Below are 20,143 nucleotides of genomic sequence, written 5' to 3'. Positions count from 1 at the left end.
AGAAGAAAGTTTCTATTCATTATATAAAAATAAATAACAAAAAATTTGAAAATTTTCTGTTCACCCCATGAAAGTGTTAGGTTGTCTATAGAAACGATGTTCACCAAATTTTGTTAAATTCCGAACAGTGGAAGCGGAGTTATTGCCGTCGAAAAATTTGGATTTGAATAAAATAGTATTTACGGTGGGGACCACTATAATACATAATCAAAGAATTGGTGTGCACTGTGCACTGTGCACTGTGCAGCCTCATTTTGCCGCCCCCTTGGAGCCTGCCGCCCCTGGCGCAGAGCCAGAACCGCCAGGTGGCTGCTACGCCACTGCTCCGAGGACACTTTCAAAAAAGTCAAAAAAGAGGACAAATCCTCTTAAAAGAGGACGTATGGTAACCCTAAGTAACGTTCGTAGCTTTGTACTTTGTCTGGTATGCTGCGACACGGCCAATCAAGGTTTCAAGGCTTCCTCAACGGAAAATAGTATCAAAACTATAATTCTCGTTAGTAAATTAACTTAAGTTGCGAGGAGCTTATAATATCAGTATTCGAAAAAATCATCTTTCACTACTCGACTCGAATCATTGAAATGAATACTCGATTCAGTTTCGAGTACTCGAATTATTGTGCCCGGCGCTAGTCGCCTTTGCCGATTCTTGCAACAGGATGGAAATTCGAATCTGTGGTCAACAATCTGTTCATGTGCTGGTACTACTTTTACTTTACCTCTAGGACACACAATGCTGACAGCTAGGGATGGTGTGAAGGACAGCATCATAACCATGTTGCCTTTAAACGAGTTTCTACAATATATGGGTAATTATAAATATGAAATACTCCAACACATAGCGAGGACGAATCGACCTAACACACGCGCGAATCGGTTTTTCCAAGCACAGTACTAAAAGTAATAAACTTGCTGGATTTCGAATCCAAAATCACGCTGGTGAACCGAATTATGGCACTTCTGTTCTGACTTTTTGTGATGTTTAGCAAGTGAAACCTTAAAAAATGTGTGGGCTTTGAGGCAACTGCGGTAGCAACGAAAAAAAGAAATAAACATCACATTAAGCATGTAACTTACCATTAGAATGGTGAAATATATTAAGAAGAAATTTAGTCAGGTCGCAGTAATAAGATTTTTAGTACGCATTTTATCAATAATTTTCTTGGGGGTTTCGGGGGCCGCACAGAACGGTGTTTCGGGTCGCATGCGGACCCTGGCCGCATAGTTTGCCCACCCCGGCTCTGGAAAAAGTATGATCACGTTCTCAAAAGTTTGGTAGAATTGGATGAGAATACGCTTGACAGATGGGCCTAAAATTGAATTGAAGCTTACAGAAAGTTTTTTTTTGTGATAAACCTAACCATAGTATCAACATTATTGTTAAAAATATATTTATTAAAATATATAAACATCGAAATCATGATGTTAGGGCATTATGCTGGGATAAGGTGTTAAATGTCGTCGTTTGGTCGGAGTAAATGTATTGTTGTAAGATTCTGCGTAAGGATTGGCAACATTCCGTGTCTGAAGTCAAGAAATAAAATAGAATAGCGATGTAATAGAAGCTGTGTTAGTTTTAACAAGCATATTATTTTCAAGCGAAACTCACCTTCGATCGTCGAGCAATCAACACAATTAGAGTTATGACGACGGCCAACAGTACAATTCCAATCACTATCCACCACCAGGGAAACTGTGTTGACATGTCTGTTATAAGTAAAAAAGATTTTCGCACCAGACCACGTATACTGTTGGTTTGACGAATTGCCTTACAATCTGTGGTAACTTCGACTTGGAATGGCGCACCCGTTCCGGCTTCGTTCATGGCTGCTATTGAGAAGGTATACGTCGTGCCTGGTTGTAACGAATCGAATGATACAATGGTCCCGTTCGTCTCCTATTGTAAATGCTGGCCATTACACAAAACTATTTAGTTTATTGTTACTAGGCTACAGTACGATCAACACACAAGAGCACCACAAAGAAGGTTTATTGCGCAATTACGTCCAGTATATATTGGCTATGGCTATATTGTAGGGTCACCATATTTTGGGAATCTGAAAAGAGGACACTTTTTAAAAATTCCCAGACTTACAATACCGGAGTAAAATCCGGGAAAATTGGTAAATTTATTGGGTGTTTGGAACTGGTTGACTAAAAAAAGGGTCAACTTTCTGGCTAAACTCTCAAATGATCCTTCGTAGCGTTACTTTCAACATTGATCTCCTATACTTCAGTTGAATTTTAACAAACGTGTAACAAAATTTTTAAAAAAGAGGACAAATTCTCAAAAAAATAGGGCAAATCCTCCTAAAAGAGAACGTATATGGTAACCATACAGTGACCGGCAACATTTCGTATGCAGCGTGCCAAAATATCAAATAATTGTAAAATGTTACCAACTTGTGTGCAAACCATTTTTTATTTTGTCATATTTAGAGTTTCAAGCAAGGAATCACACCAACTACCTATCTGTAGCTGGCAACGGCATCGGTTATGTCAGCGATTCTTAGTATTCGTCGCGAAGGATATAAATTTTGGTCGCTACCGCACTAGACCTACCGTTTAATCTACGTAATAAAAGTGCATCATTTAAATTTAGTCGCGTAATCATCGATCTTCTGTGGCTGCTTTGATCGTTTCCAAGTCTACTGTGTTCGGTACCATAGCCCATAAGTGACAGACTCATCAAAGATTTTATGATGAGATGGCCTGAAGATACAAATGTGCCAACTCCTGTATCATGCAAGTCGGCTAGATGTCACAATTAAGTTCGTCTGACACTAGATTTGTCTTCAAAGCTGAAAAGATCGCGGTATAGCGGTAAAGGTTTTCGTTGGTATATCTCAGGGGTGGCCAACCAGCGGCCGCAGAAGGGACATTATGCGGCCGTGGACACGTGATTCAATAAGTATGTGTCGGCGGCCGTCGACATGCAATTTGAATTTACGAATTGACTCTCGCCCTTTCCAATCAGCGCCTGCAGTACAGATTCAAGTAGCAAAGGAAATTGAAGCGCCCCATATTGAAATACAAACTCGCAATCGTGTGTTCCTCAGTATACCGACAATCCTGATGGGCGGTCAAGAAATAACGGCAAGCAACAAAGTGACTAATAACAATCGCCCCACCCGAAGACGCATCATCCAACTTGCCCTAAATTTTAGAAAACATTACCTCCATTAACCTTAGCAGTGAATCTGATCACATGGGCTAAGAAAGGATTAATATTTGATACATAAAACTACTAATATTAATGACGAAATTCATTGGTGAAACTTAAAAAAAATTTCCCGCTTTGCCCGACTTTGAACATTCCCGAAACTTGATCACGCAGTCACCACTCGCGACTTTGGTGCGTATATAGTAAGCCTATATATGACGTAAAAGCTTAGTCCGGAGTTCACCGGGAATGACCAGGCCACAGACACTTTAACATGGGTGTTTGGCGTCCAGCTAGTTTAATACGACTATGCCGTGGAATGCGGCCGTAGGCTATAGCAGTAGTCGAAATGCGGCCGTGAATGGCAAAAAGGTTGGCCATTCCTAATTTGGAGATATTGGAATCGCTTACACGTATCAGACGAAACTAAAACAACGCGTTCCGGGAGTTGCCGACCCCTGCCCTACTATATTTCCAATGTTATGCTATCACAAAATACTGGCCTACATCGCCCCTTTCTCATGCAGACCACCATAATTATCCATTCGACAGCCACCAGTATTTAAAAGAGTTTAATATAGCATTATTGTTGATAACACACACAACAGTGGCGCTTATGGCACTTGTCAGGTCTTGACGCCAGGACATGAATTTCGGTTTTCGTCTGGTTGTTCGCTTTTTCGTGCACTTTCGCACGCCTTTCATACTTGCGCTCTAGTATTCCTCTGTCTGTCTTGCTCCCATGTGTTCGAATCAGGTTATTTGCTGCCGACTTGAAGCTCGGCCGACTTGTACGGACCGTGCGGTGACGAGGAGCTCAGATCATCCTCCGACGAGTAGGTGATCGGGACAAGGGTTCGAATACACTCTCATGAGTGTCGTGGCGGCAATGCTTCTCATTTTCAGCCGCTCAAGACGCAGTATATCATGACGAGACACAATTGTCATGTAATGAACAGACAGGATACCAAAACGACCAGCCGCGGTCTATCAATCTAACATCCACATCGGCGTACTGGTATAACCAGTATTAATGCCCGATGTAACAGGTGTTTGGCTGTCTTTGACGCTTCTTCGGCTAAAAGTCTCACTTGTATTCCTTCTTTATCGGGTCTTACTCTGACTCATGGATAGCTTGAGTGAGCCTGTATAACTGAGCCTGTATACCTTGCATGTTTCGTTCCGACTGTTCAACTGTTGACCGCATACAGAGCACGATGCTGTTAATTATACGAGACAGTGGAACTGCATTCACCGCTCAGTGCTCAGGTTTCACAAGCGCGCGATTCGACTGCAAGGTGGCTGCTTTGTTATCGAATGCTTACATGATCGCTGCAATTGATGATGGCCATTTGAAATGGATGGCGAAGAATTGACGAAGGATTCGGGACAGGACTTGCTCTGATTCAAAGTATGGTGACTGGTGAGTTACTTTTGCAGAAGGCGAACCTCAGTAGCAGTACAACCAGCGACCCTCTTTAGCATTTGGGGGGACCCATATTTAAAAATCCTGTTCAGTGCCAGAACATATTCGGTTATGAGGCCGCTCGAGCTTGCAGCATTGTTTCAGTGTGTTCTGTGAGAAATTTGCAAGGTGATGTTTATGTTGGGCGCTCTGGCGATGCTGATTTACATTGCTAAAATATTGCAGTGCACTGTGTTGAAATTGTACTGCGCATCACGGTCAATTTGGTGTCAGCCAGATACAGCAGTAGCCTATCGCTTCTTTGTCTTGTTTGCTCCGTTTCGTCATAACCACTGGTTTGAACACTTGATTATTTTAATTTGACATGGAAATATGTTATTTTATTATATCTTACAAAGCATATCCACATAGCCTACATTCTACGTTGTAGCCTACACCTACATTCTGCGTTGTATATATATAATGATAGTTAATATTATCGTATCATTGTATGAATTCAAGTTGGAGTCGGGATTGGATATATTCGTAGATTAGAAACGTCCATACGGAGCAGGAGTTAGATTTCGAAATTTTAATTCAGGTCATCTCTGCCAAGCGTTCTCAACCGCTGGTCCGTACCAACTTTCCTGCCTGTCGGCAAATACAACGCGACGAATGGAAGATAGGGTTCCGGTAAATATCAATTTGCCTCTGATTCGGATCGATTAAATCGATCCGATAATAAAAACCATGGTTTTTTTTGGTTTTTATTATTTTATTTTACTTATAACAACTGAAACAACAACAACGAGCCCCAGACCATTGAAAATCATGTAAATCAAGGTACAGCCGCAAATCTCATCAACTGAATAATTCGAGGCTCTGAATCTTCATCCACGTACTGGAAAATGTTCAGCCCAGCAGAGAAATGTTGGTGGCTAGAATCGTCCGAAATCTGTTCTAATACCAAGCCGACATGTTGCGTCAAATCAGAAGCATCCGTAACATCGGCATCTTCAGTAGCATCTTCATCATGAGCATAGCTGTTGGTGTCTTGAGTGGTCTCTGCCAGCAAGGCGTTGATCTTTCTCGTCGCCTTATCTACTTTGCCAGTACCAGAGTCAATATCCATGAAGTGATCTTTCACTCGAAGCATAACTTCAAGATTTGTTTTTGTTCGGCGATTACGACTCTTAGTTGCAGTTGCTGCCGCACATGACCAAAGTCTCTCACAGGACGCAGCATGTGGAACGCACGAAAGAACAGTCCATGCGAGTTTCGAAAGTTCTGGAGAATCATCAGCTAAATCCATCCAGAATAGTGCCGGTCTTGATGTAAGACACGGTGCCCAGATACTGGATTCTGCATCAAAAATTCCTAAAAACAATCAGGGTAATATCAGAGACGTGCAGTGTTAGGTGTACGCAGGTAGACTCACCCTCTTTATGGTCATAGTCGAACCAGAGTTTGATGAGGTTAAAAGCAGACCCATCAGTGCAGTTTGGTTCTATCTTTAAAATAATTTTTTGGCCAGATCAGGAACAAGCCTTTTGCCAGTCTTGTTCAAGCCACAACTTCTAACTCGAGGATCTAGAACCCAGGCAAGAAGATGATGGTCCTCGACATAATTTTCTGTTCTTCGCTGCATCTTTGATAGCACCAGACCCTTCTCATCAGCATTAAGAGCGGTCGTCTTTTTCAACTCAAGCTTGAGCCACATCCAGCCTGATAGGATTAGCCCAGCGGAAGTATTGTCCAATTCTGATATGGCTGCAAAAATGCAAGATTTACAATTCAAACCTGTCACTCAGTAACTCTGAGTTAAACGTTGTGGAATCAAAAGAACTACACTCCTTGTTGTTGAGAACCAATATGTTCTTCTAATAATCTAATTGGTCATGTATTATAGTTTTGGGTGGTATCATTCATATCATCAATGAATGCAAATTATTAGCAATATAGTAAGAATGAAGTTATGATTGTCAGTGTCGAACAGTTGCCACATTACTTTTTTTTTTCAATTGCCGCCTTATAAAAGTTTTAATCAACAAACCCATAATGACATAATACGGCTTGAGTAGACCATATATCGATTTCAACAATAAAATTAACATAACATTTTGCATACATTTAAATACCTGTCGGCTTTTTATGATCGGTTTTGGTCAAGCAATCTAGTTTGCTAGTATAATACCATAGTCACTACTTAGTCAATCAGACACCATGACGAAATGAGGTCAAGGGAACCCTGATGGAGATAAGGACTATAATCACATACTTTCTTATCCACAACATGACCATCACAAACCAGGGTTCCCCATGCCATCATTGATTCATGGCTACGGTATAATACGAGCAGTTCTTAGCCTTGCCTACGAGACCAATATGACCAAACCTTACCCTAGCCCCAACCGTATGCTATCTACAATACCCCAACCTCAATTGCATGATGATACCCTAACCCTAACTAATTATCAACGCCATAAGCTTTGATATGTTCGCGGGGAACACTAATTGTTCATAGTCATGTGTTGTGGATTAGAAAGTACGTCTCTTTCGGTTGACGTGTTTCATAATATTACCGGTATCATATCACACAAGGGTTTTTAGGTATGCAAATATGTAATCTGCCCATACCATGTCAACGTATTACCATGTAGTATTCAAGCAATTACATGAATTGGTTTCACTCATAAACATGGTATCTTACCTGCGTATGTTTTTTCATTCTAGCTATTTGACCCATCATATCAGCACTGCAATAAATGCAAACGGCTTTTTTGCTTCTCTTTGGCATCAGAGATGCGGGAATCTCCCGATATAGACTTCAGATTGAGTTTCGTTTTCGTCCTCCCACCATCGCCTTATAAACACTAAACAGCAGCACCACGAACACAGCGAATCCGCAGAAATGAGCAAAGCACCAGAATTGGCTGATCGTGATCAATGATCACCTCCTATTGCGAGCGCACTTTTCCCGCCTTGACCTCGATTCGCTGAGTTATAACGGTACCGGTTGCAAAAAAATATGTCCGGTTTGTGTACAAGATACAATGGTTATCCCAAAAGATACTATATTCACGCCTCTTTTCAAAGATAAAAATAAAAACCAAAAAATCAATTAAATCAAAACGGTCAAATTAAAATCAAAAATCAAAGGAAAAAACCTGGTTTATATCACACTGGTTTAATTCAGCCTGATATTAACCAGAACCCTAATGGAAGACATAAACAGGTTAGAGCAGGGGTGGGCAAACTACGGCCCGCGGGCCGCATGCGGCCCGCCACACCGTTCTGTGCGGCCCGCGAGAGTCTAAAGAAACTTTTTAAAAATATTGATAAAATCCGTACTAAAAATCGAATTAATGCAGGGACTTCATTAAACTTTTTCTTCGTATATTTGACCACGATAATTCGAAGACAGTGGTTCTAAAACTGGGCTACGCCCTCCCTCAACTGAAAAATTTTTTCGCGCTCCGGGCGCACGCAGCTTGAAAGGTTTCAACTACTAAACATCACAGAAATCCTAAACGAGATTGACATAATTCGGATAACGAGTGGGATTTCAGATTGGCCACTCCATTGCAGTTTTAATTATTTCAGTGATGTGCTTATAGAAACGATTTGCGCGTGTCTTAGGTAGATTAGTTCTCTGTATGCGTAGAATTGGGGTATTTGAAGCTAACATGGTTATGATGCTGTCAGTATTGTGTCCTGGAACTGAGCCAAAAGTGGAATTAGTAAATCTATGAACAGATCGCTGCTCATAGATTTAAATTGCAATCCTGTTCTAAGAATCGAGACAAACGACTTTCGTCTCTATAATTTTGACAAATTGGTTATTGAGGTCAACCAGCCTATGAAATCTCGCCACTATGCTTCTGACGTGTGTACGATATCATCAAAGCAATGTTTGTTTTGTTTTAAATAGGAACATATATAATCTCCACGTCCTCACCATATAATCTCAATTTTATATAATGCGGCCCGCGAATGGATTTAGATGTTGAATGCGGCCCGCGAGCTCAAAAGTTTGCCCACCCCTGGGTTAGAGGTTGGGGGGTTGGACTAAGGGTGGGCAATTATATTGTTCCCGGCAGGTCAGTTGTGAAGCAGTACGTTGGCAGGCCGAGACAAAAGTTTGCATTCAGACGATATGCTCTGCGGCATGCAGTTTTATTTATAAATTGAAAGCAGTACTACATTAACACATGTTGCTAAGTGGATGAGTGAATAATAGGCTGCGTCCCTAGCTCTGTGTGGCTTGGGAAAATAGCCTTGCTGGCTTCGCTATCTGATCCGCATTAGCCCTTAGCCGAGTGTATGCATATTATTGTATATTCGCCGATTCAATTTTCCTATAATGCCGACTCAAGTTATATTCCGGAGACCTACTCGGTACTCACCATTTACTTAAAAGACCTGTACAGTGTACAGCAGGGGTCACCAACACGCGGCCCGCGGGCCGCATGCGGCCCGCCAAGTCATATTCTGCGGCCCGCGACCTGATTTGAGATTTCGGAAGAAAGCTAAGAAATCCAATTTCAAATGCTGTAATTGACTACAGTTTCAACATGTCGTTGTTGTTGTTTCAAAACAAGCTATTCTCCTGTGCCCAACATCACTATTCGTCACTAGCTAAAACGGCTGTGGTGATGGCAACAGCATTCCATCGCGGCGGAATCTGCTGATATGAATGGGCATATTGCCTTGACTTGCAATGGCCCAAAAACACTGCCAAGACCGGGACGCTTAGAAATGGCTTAGGGCAGTGGTTCCCAAACTGGGGAGCGCGAAAGCATCTGAATGAGGAGGGGATGCGCTCAAATGAAAAATATATTCGCGCTCCGCGCGATTTACCTCATATTCATAGTTATTGCTCTGTGTATAGTCCGGAATTCCTCTTATAGAATTCTCTCATCAACAGCCATAACCTTCCATGCCATCAAACTAGCCGTTGGGATTGCTAGCATTCTGGTTGCATTTTGTGATATGACGATTTTTCAGTATCATAAAGGGGGCATGTCTAAAAAAGTTTGAGAACGACAGGATTAGGCTTCCCCACAAGATCAAGCCTTACGTGGAGATGGTCTTTCAGCTAGTAACGTATCTCGCTGGTCCCAATATCGATTCCTTAGTCGCTGAAAAGCGTTTCCAGGTATCGTACATAGCTCACAGTTCAAAATAAAATAAAATTGATGATTATTGTTTTTGCTGTATTTGTATTCATTTAATAAATTTTTTTTTGTGGTCAATATGCTCATCGCTTATGTTAGGTAGCTCACCGTTGTATTGAAGTAGAGTTTTAGAACGTGGCTGCCTATTTTACATCGATATCGAATTCATGCGGCCCGCGGCCTCTACGAAATTTGAAAAGTGGCCCGCGACCCGTTTTGAGTTGGCGACCCCTGGTGTACAGTGTACAACTGTACACTGTACATGTACACGACTGACTGCAGTAAAGAAATATTCAGTGCTCCAAATCTCGTTGAAATGTCGGCCTACAGCCGCATCTTTCTATAGATAACTAACCTCCATAGGTTAGTCATCTATAATCTTTCATTGCTTGACATAACTTCGTGTGTGAGCGAAGACGGAGTTCACATGTACTGATTGCATTATTTTACGAATTAGGATTTGGTAAACCGAGCCAGATAGTGTAATGGTTGTGCGTCCGGCTTCTCGATCGGTCCGGCGGGGTCGATCCGTCCGGCGGGGTCAGACCAAAGACTCGAAAACTGGTATCCGCGGCTATCCTGCTAGGCGCTCGGCAATCACGGATAGCATGGAGGAGAAAAAAACGGGGGTGCAGACTAGATGGCCTTACTATAAAGGCCGTATCGCATCTCCGTCGTCAAAGCATCTCGATGGTGCAGGCGAAAAAGAATACCATCTCTCTCTCTCTCTCTCTCTCTCTCTCTAACGTATGACGTAACAGTTTAAGCACAGACCTGGCAACAAGCAAGATTTGAACTTGAATATGGAAACAGTGACTTGTGACTTTAATTGTTACGGCATAATTTGCTATATTGACTTTATTTTTTACCTGAATTACTTACACGACGTACGTTACGTAATCGCGGTACATAAATAAACCAAGACTTCCAAGTAAACGCATTTCCGCATCAATTTATGCTGCAGTTTTTGTCCACATTTTAACAATAATAAATAGATTTTATAGTCTAAAATCCATGGAGCTTTTTGCGGGCCGCTCAGAATCGCGGTTATGGGTCGCATTTGGCCCGCGGGCCGTACAATACCCAAGTCTAGGTTAGACGCATGTTTAGAGGGCCCATTTATATAATGAGAGTTGGGTACAAGTGAAGTAAAGACCGTAACGAATAACGGGGTGTAATGGAAACACTGAGTGTAGATATTGAAGTGTTGCACTATATACGTGTAAATGTTGCACATAAATGGGAAATTAGCGGGTGGATTGAGTAGTACGACCCATATGGAACAGGTGTATTATAAGCCCTAGGATGTTAAAACGTGGATTTGCCATATCCAGAAATGAAGACTGGAGTGGGCGCTTGCGAGCAAACCTTCAAACCTAAAAATGTAACATTTTGTGCAGAGGCATGCCGGCAACATTATGCGCTCCGTCTTAATATCGAACATACCAATACGACGAATCAACAATGTGGGAGTTTATTCATGCAACAGACGCCAATCACAACAGAACTGAACTAAACAGACACGCCTGGAACTGACGGTCAGATATAGTCCCCACGAGAATGTGCTTTTCACATATAGCAATGTAAATCTAAAATGGCGACATGTTTTATGGTTTAAGCAGTTCGTTTCAGGTAACCTGCACCCATGGAAATTGTTGGTGACGCAATGGCGGACTTCGGCAAAAGTATATATACCAACCACTCCGGTTTTCTTCCCGACCGAGCTAATATCATGTCAAGTAAATTTATCATTAAATCTCCGAATGCAACATCGGTGACGGGTAAGCAAGATAATTTCCATCATGTTACCACACTGGTGTATTTATCAGTCGAATGGCGACGAACGGAGAAGGGCGACTCGATGCAGGAGCTGACTACGGCAACCCCTGAATCACGCGAATTTTGCACCACGAAATATACGTCAATTGACCTCAGCTTTACCGTTATCGCTAAAGAAAACCAGCTACATGACGAGCATCTCGAAAGTATCACAAATGAAGGGGAACACATACATCGTAAGAAACCTTTCATCGGTGGTGAGCAATTGGGAGTAGTTTCAAAATGTTACCTAAGCTACCATAATTGTTGTATTAATAATGATAATGTGGATGGTGTCTCGTTAACGCAATAAACACACAAGCGCGGAATGATTGAAAGGCATAATAGCGATTACTAGTGACGTATATGGACATTGGACATCTTAGGTCATTACTCGGAAAACGACTAGCATGAAAAGAATAACAACCCGATAGTATGATTGCTTCGAAAATGTGTTCTCGGGAACGTATTGCTAGAATAGAGCCCGTGTTTCTGTAATCCGTCTGTGTGCATGGACTTTAAATTGAACTTATGACCATATGTGTAGTTTTATAGGTAGATATCAGGCTTGATTAGACTGGCCCGGCTCAAACGATCAAGGTTTTGGTCCGGCCCGCGACGCTAAATCGAGTTTGACATTCCCGTCTATGGTTGACCGTATACGATAGATCAGAATTAAAGGCGATAGTTACTATCGTCATTTGCGTCCGGTATAAAGCACTCCGTAATGACAAAAGTGATACAACATCGCGCAATGAGGCTGTACGTACACGTGTGGTAATATTGAATGTTAAAATGCAAAAGTATTGGCGCACAAGCACATACTGGGTATTCAGTCAGTAAATTGCCTCTACGCGTAAGATCTGTAATTTCTCTAAATTCGGTTTTAACTTCCGGACGCCCGTTTACCAATAAATAAAGGCTCTTAACTTGAATTGACCATTGTGACGCGAGTCCACTTTACCTCGGCATTTTCATTCATCGGCCTGGTTAAACTATTTGTAAAAGTGTCGCACTCGTTTCTGCGGTCATGGGCTAAATTGATACATGAATGCTTGCTTGCTTGCTATAAATTGGTTGTGAGGATAATTCCCTTGGTCCACTAGTTCTTTTTGGACGCATGGTGAGACTCAATATCACCTCGGTTAAAGTTTAAATCGTACAAGGCATATGGTGCCAGCCATCCGGCCTGGGTAACGATCCTGCATGGTCGAGGCAGTACTTGTTCTGCCCAACATATTTCGATCAAAATGTAAATTTTTAATTAATGATTTCCTCCATAGAAATCACCACACGGAGTGTGTAAAACACATTAATTTAATACGTCATACCGTAATCGTGGAACGTGATACTGCGATTTTGCTCGGATTGTCGTTGTTGGTAAGTTTGTAACGCCACCATCGTATTCTAGAAAATGGGGCAAAAACTGATATAGTTCGCAGGTTTCGTGCAGTAGACCGGAGTAATACTTATACTGCTATGCGCCAAGTCTGTGTAGTACGGGCAATAAATCTGTGACGGCAATCGTGTCTTAACAAAGTACTGCAAAATCGAGTTTGCAGCTAATGTTCTGCCTTATGTCATTCTTATCGCGTGCGCGGCGAAAACGCTCCATCACCAAATATGGGAAACCCATGTTGTAATATACTTTTTGTGTGTGCGGTTTTTGGGAGGGTCATAAGTGGAAGGCAGGCGCTCACGGCATGCCGTGAGAGTAGAAACATTCCGGTACTACTGCAACGTGCAATTTCTGGAAAGGAAACACCACTGGCCATCCGGATATTAATCCCTTATGTAGGAATGTAGGAGTTTTTGTGACAGTTTCCTGGGGCGCTGGGCACGGTAATTGACTTCGCAAAATAGCAGAACGATTATCTTGTCATCCACCAAACCCTTTTAACGATGACGCAATTCCTTACTCTGAAGGCATATAAGCATTTGTACGTTAACTTCTTCATCAGTATGTACTTAGGTTGGAGTTAGATAACAACCTAATCGTCTCTCTTTATAGTTATACTCAGATGAAAGCTTGGAGAAACTGAGGTTGACTTATTCACATTCATATGTGTGTATGACTGTATGTTCCTGTACTCGTCTTTATGTACTAATGTATACCATTGGTATTATGCGTATTATCCTATCATTACAAGTAGACGTAGAATAAGGACTTGAAATGAGTCTGGTCTAGATATAGCCTACATAGATACGAGACCGAGATAACTATGGGTTGAAAACTACTTACCTGTTGGAAAATTATTTTGTTTTGCGTATATATATGAGCAAAGATTTGAGGTCAGCTACATCAAATAAAAACATAGAGTGATCAGAATCGCTTCAATATCTAAGTGAGTATCGTAACTCGAGCAAGGAATCCTGTATCAGATGTATGGGCACTAGGCAGTCTGCACTATTGTGAAATTATCGATTGAACTCACAAGGCTATTCTTACATCTACTCTTTTAGCTTTCGGAATCAACAAGGTGCGTGTGCTTTAGAGCCGCACACGCGATGAACTATTTTGTATACGTCTTAATTAATGGTGATAACAGTAAGTGCTATGTTTCCTTCATAATTGGGGAAGCGGTCTTGCGAGTATAATAGTGTTGGATGGCCTAATTGTTCTGTAATTTAGGACTTTATCATAGTGTGCTATCGCCATTCACCTTGACCAGAGTTTCTATGTGAGCCTGTTATAGGATTTGGAACCGTCCCACTATAGTATTTGAATTTAACAAATATACAATTTGAGCATTTCATTGTGCATTCTGATTGGAACAAGCTTTGAATTGGTAAACTAACTCGCAAATGGGTCGGCAGTTCATCGTATTGGGTTAATTTGTTTGCAAAATCTATTGACCTTGAGTCATGGCTTCTATTTTGGAAATTTATGTGGATTTGACTAAGAAATTGACTTGAGTCACCTCCCTAAAGAGGAGTAAACTGATTTGGCTTGAAACAAGGGTATAGATTGAATGTCGTAACACGGGCAACGAACAAGATTTGAACTTAACTGTGGAAACAGAGACTAAATTGTAACTTCTATTGTTACGTCATAAATTCATACGTGGGCATTACTTTCAATTTTTCTTGGGACGCTCAGAATGGCGCCATGGCCGGGTTTAGATCAAGACTTTGAAATATTTTGGCGAAATCAAGGTTCTCGGTTGCAAGCAAGTCGCTTCAACAAGCCTAAATTTCAGAATTGGGAAATATGTGTATATCAAGGTCTTTAATCCGATTTCTATCCAAGTAACGATGTGGCTATTAAAACTAGATCGTATAATTAAGGAAGGTGACATCATGTGTCGTGTACTTAGAAATCCAAATGTAATAACGGTATAATGAATAATGGTGCATACGCATGTTTTGATTTGCAGCTAATTTACGGCCTCGGTTTGAATCCGATTTGACGCATATTGTGAGCATCCCTATACTCCCTAAACCAGGGGTGGCCAACTTTTCTCTATGTATGGCCATATTCTGTTTATTAATATAGCCTACTGCCGTATTCTAGTGTTCGGTTGTGAAGTAACTGGACGCCCGATATTCCATGTAAAAAGATCCGTGCCCGATGAAGTAAGGACTAATGTGTTTGTTCGTATCGGCTTGGGCGCGCCGAGAGAAGTCATGTCACGAGTAAATACTGCGATTTATCGAATCCATATATGAATTTCGTCATTGATATTTGTAGTTGCAGATATTGCTATATAGTATTTGTCCTTTCCCGACCCCTATGGTGTGATTCATCATTGTTATCAATGAGCGTAAGTCTTCGAAAATTTGTGTCTAATATTAATGATGATGTATCTTTGGGTGGGACAATTGGTATTGATTAAAAAAAAAACGGTAGATTTTGCACTAAATAAATGCACAATTTTTGCATTCATCAACATTAAGAGTTTAATTTTGACAAAATTTTGCATTCAAGTATTTAAATAAGGCATTGCTGCGCATAGGTTGGTAATAACACACACGCTGTTTCACACCAAAAGTATTGACTACATCGTAATATTTTGACCACAACCTAACATAAATTTTATGGTGATCTCGAGAATCACACATCCGTTGAGAATCACTGTACTACGAGAAACTATGTCCCCAAGCCGTCAAATTTCAGATTCAGAAATACGTTATGAGCGTAAGTTTGGAAAACCTAAGGCCTTGAAGTACGCTACAGGGTATGGTCTAAAATGCCCAAGGATGAAGTCACCGTCGTTGCAATCCGTACGTAACATACGAAATGCTGTTTACAAAGCAAATTTGAATTAAGTATATAAGTTTGACAAATTATGGACATAACGATATAATTTTCACAAAATTTTTGATTTTTCTTATACATATCAAGGAATGGTCACCGTAATATTGATCATTTCGTTGCATGCTTTGATTTCTTGGCCTCACATCGGGATTGTCGGAATTGGGACAAAATCTTGGACTCGCCTAGGTGTGCCGCAAACGACACTCTTTCGTGAGACGTACCCAATTCCAAAGCTAGTATTTTTCATGGATCACCTGGTTTTCTTCTGCGGCTAGCGTTTGTGCTGTTGGGATCAGATTACACGGCACGGCGGTATTGGAATCGTAAAATCAATTCGCACTAAATCGTGCGTGACACGAGGGGAATTGCGCTAAATCTCGCCAAGCTGATTCTGTATCAGCTTCATTAACTTTCTGAACAACACGCTTCCACCAAATTTACGGCTTCAACTAGTGGTAATTATAAGTTCCCTACCAGATAGGCGTAGAGTAGACTTTCCATCAAAGTAACGTACTGGTGACAAGCTAATATCGGTAACGCACTTATAAGCATATGGCCAAGCCAAAACAAACGCCTTCATCAAAATGGTGCGCAGTTACGATACGTTGAAAAGCGCTATAGTCCGTGACATATGTGCAAGGCGTTTAAAACGGTGATAAGTGATTTGAAATTGGGTAAAATACGCGGTTCAAAAACAACCCATTATTCAGTATTGCTAAATTCTGTTCAGGCTTATTACAATGATGTTTGAGTGATCTGGCTTGCGGTGCGTAACTCTTTTTCATGGAATGTCTATTATCCACACTCCAGTGTTTTGGTGCTCACTTGTAGCAAGCTTCGTGCATGGCTAAAATCGAATAAATAATGCTTATGCCTTTACACTTTCGTAGGCATATAGTGTGTTTTCGGAACGGTATCTGATGAATGTGCTGTGCAATGTGCATGCGATTTTGGTGCTACGTCATATCGACTTCACAATTTCTAATACTTCAGGCTCTGCTCTCTATATATACTAGGGCTTTTAGCAGTTTTGCGCATGCGTGATTACCCAACATTTAAATCTGTGCTCACTCGCTGTTGCGGAAAACCAGGTACTCAGTCTGTATACTGATCAGCTAACATAGTGCAACGAATTATTGTGGTTGATAACGCTTTTGTAAACCCGACTCGGCATGCTCAGAGCCACCTACTAATTTGGCTAAGCACAGAGTTGTCATGACTCAAGATCTATTGTGGCACAATGCTGGTGATATATTTTTGAAACCAATGTGATTCCCTATTATTAGAAATACTCGCCAGCTTGTAACACTATTATGGCGTTCCCTCACTTTGCGTAAGCACTGCTGTTTTAGCGCATGTTGGGAAGAAAAAATTGGTCAATTAACGGTCTAGTTTTATTCTTGATTGATCCAGCAAATTGGGGATCCTATACAGAAACACCCCATAACACTAAATACGCCCCGTAGCCAGGGTGGACGATGCACCTTTATGTTGGTATATGCCTTACTTTTCGTGTTTAAATTCTGTTAATGATCCCTATTTGTGGCAACGCGATATGGCGTTAGTTACCAGAAACAACGCCGAACTACTACACCTAAAGGTTTGAATTTATGTGACACTTCCTCTATTTGAGACGGAATATTTGCTGTCAGCACCCGTATGAATTACCCTTTCATATCTATAAATGTGGTTTATGGCGCACATATGATATTATTGATTGGCTAATAATGGGTTATATACTACTCTAATTGTTTACAGTTGGTATCGAGCATTTTGTCATCATGGTAGTTGTAGTTATCAGCCTATGTTTAGTGCGACTGCGCACTAACCTATTTGCTTGTAGATATCCTATTATTATACTGGATTGAGTGTAATCATAATGCCCTTTATTACCCCCACTCCCAAAGGGAGGCAGCGCACTTTGATTACCAGACGCTGCGCCTAGTCGCCATTTAAAAAATAAATTATTCTGTTTGAGGAAAAACCATGCTCACATTCTCTACTGCCACGACACTAGGGATGCATGGCTTCATGGCATCCTCCGCTAATTAAAAGAAGGGGGAAGGTAACTTCGTTGAACATATTTTATGGTATCCGTCAGAGAGTGAAAATGATATAGAAATGAACAAAAAAATGATGCTTGGTTGTAGAACATTAACATTTTAAAGAGTTGCAAAAGATAAAAATTTAACCAAAAAATGTGAAAAAAATAATATACATCCCTACTTGTATCATGTATTGTAATTGTAAAAATGATGCTAGTTTTAATTGCGAACCTGAAACTAGCTAACCCTAAATATAACTGCTGATATTTAATTAATTGAGAATTATAATGCATATGCCCTAAGTACTACAATTGTACTACTCAATGCATAGCAATGGTGTAATATATGTACTGTACACGGAATGCTTGGAATTCGCTTGTTTTGTGATATATCAGTGTACTAACAACAATGAAATACTGATGATATAAGTCAATTATGTAGTCATGTACATATTAATTACATCGACACGGTCTCTTTAGGATTCCGATAAGGTCCTCCCCACCTAAAAGCTAAGAAGATAGCACCATAATGTCTAGATTATGAAGAAGGCTATAGTAACTGAAACGATTAGGGGTGATCTATGAATCACCTAGCTATCCCATACGAAGCTGCTATAATAAGGAATATGCCGTTGCGAAAGCGACAGATGTGTAACCACCCTATCTTGCTTGTGTTAAATAATATAATTATAAATCTGTAACCTTACGCATAAAGACAATTCGAAGAAAGTAATGCTGAATAATACTTGGTCAAGAATAATATCACTAGTAGTGCGCCATATTTGGCACGATAGCTGTGTTCATTGAGCTAAGACGGTGGCATTCTTGACACTGGAGTCGAATCTATATGCGTAATTACAGAGTTTGGGCTATATCCTCCCGCCCCTATGTAAGAGTGGATGGACCCTGAAATCGAAAATCAAATATAAAAGTATATAAGTATTATGCCTAGCAGGGAATAGCTTGCCTGGTCATGATATATAAAAAACTTAAATACCATCAAAATCTAAAGATTGGAAAAGAGTGGGCAGTTTAGGATGGTTGATTGGAATGAGCTCGCCATAACTTGTGGTATATTTGCTTGGCTGGATAATTTCATTGGCGTCTTTATATAGTGCGGCGTAGCCATTCAATCACCAGTACGGAACTGAAACTATGGTTTGCGATGCAAATGTGTCGAAAATAGAGTGATGCTTATATGTGATTGTCGTATGCATGCCAGTTTTACGATCGTGCTGCTATTAAATGGGGCCACCATTTTTCGTGCATGCGAACTTTTGCAGTAAGTGTTGCCGTTATTTTATATTAGTGTATGCATTTTATATCTATGTGTCATGTGGTGCCCACACGAATTGTATAGCAGCTGCTGTGAACAATTGTTACCCATGTAGGCAGCCTGGATGCCAAATTCAACCACCACCACCACCACCACCGAAGCAGAACATCCACAAAACATTGACGACGGCATTGAAAGAGTCTGACGTCATTTGGGCTCGTAGGGTGATGTTCGGATGTCCCCGTAAAGGCTCTCAAGCATACATTGATAGGATCGCCTGCTTGCCACAGTTGTAAGGTACACAGAAATAAAGCAGTGCGAATAAATGCGCCGGTACAGCTCCATGAAGTCGATGAACTAAAGATGGACCGAACCAGAACAGTATTCGAGATATATTGAATTTGAAATCTCGCTACGACAGAGCCCCGCACGAAACCCCGTATCCTGATGGAATTCCCTGTCCCCGAATAAGACACGAAAGAATTTGAAGAAACGACTCAACAAGAAATCAATGCCTCAACTGAAAATGGGTATATACATATACACCTGCAATCTGCAAAGACTGTGATACTTTTATGAATGAACTGGTAATCTGCCAATTGGTTGGCTTGGACTCTGAGTGTTGATACTTTTGTGGGCATCTACTGGCATATCACTTGCATATTATGTACCTGGCAGGAAAGGCCATCACATCTATTGTGAAAACAACCCTTGGAGAATTATTTTGATTTTAGATCGTGCATGATGATAAATAGGCTAATATCAGTATGTGCAATGTGCATAGAGAAGCCCTATTGTTATCTGCATGGTCTGATTGGAGTATTTGGTTGTTATAAGCTTATCTTAATCTTATATTGATTATTATGAGTCCCTGGGCCTGGGAAGGTCATTGCTTACTTCGATCAAGCTGCAGCCAATACTTCAATCCACGCCACCAATCACCAACAAGGCACGTAAAGGGGGTGAAGAAATCGTGGCGAGCCGGGATAACGTACAACGCTG

At 40.9% G+C, this 20,143-nt stretch overlaps 1 protein-coding gene and 2 long non-coding RNA genes across 4 annotated transcripts in view; 2 read left to right on the top strand and 1 right to left on the bottom strand.

Annotated features, from left to right (window-relative positions):
• Nucleotides 1–20,143, bottom strand: part of LOC145447917 (uncharacterized) — a 45,167-nt gene that overhangs the window by 3,891 nt on the left and 21,133 nt on the right. Inside the window, exons 16-18 of one of the 2 annotated variants that reach the window (XM_080326188.1) lie at nt 1,774–1,897; nt 1,610–1,707; nt 401–1,524 (exon numbers count right to left, since the gene is read on the bottom strand). In XM_080326188.1, coding sequence (XP_080182314.1) covers nt 1,426–1,524; nt 1,610–1,707; nt 1,774–1,897 — 321 coding nt within the window. In that variant the 3' untranslated portion in view covers nt 401–1,425. Of the gene's footprint in view, nt 1–400; nt 1,525–1,609; nt 1,708–1,773; nt 1,898–20,143 lie in introns of those variants that run through there. The other variant, XM_080326187.1, reaches the window with a different exon arrangement.
• Nucleotides 4,026–8,844, top strand: LOC145447932 (uncharacterized). Its single transcript, XR_013917755.1, has 3 exons — nt 4,026–4,586; nt 5,170–5,255; nt 8,623–8,844. It is a non-coding gene; the product is annotated as an uncharacterized LOC145447932 (long non-coding RNA).
• On the top strand, nt 13,753–19,978 carry LOC145447930 (uncharacterized). Its single transcript, XR_013917754.1, has 2 exons — nt 13,753–17,964; nt 18,084–19,978. It is a non-coding gene; the product is annotated as an uncharacterized LOC145447930 (long non-coding RNA).

The sequence above is a fragment of the Botryllus schlosseri genome, chromosome 10 (assembly GCF_051294905.1).
Source record: "Botryllus schlosseri isolate E-star chromosome 10, Bs_hap1, whole genome shotgun sequence".
Classification (NCBI taxonomy): Eukaryota; Metazoa; Chordata; class Ascidiacea; order Stolidobranchia; family Styelidae; genus Botryllus; species Botryllus schlosseri.
This window is presented reverse-complemented; position numbering and strand designations above follow the sequence as displayed.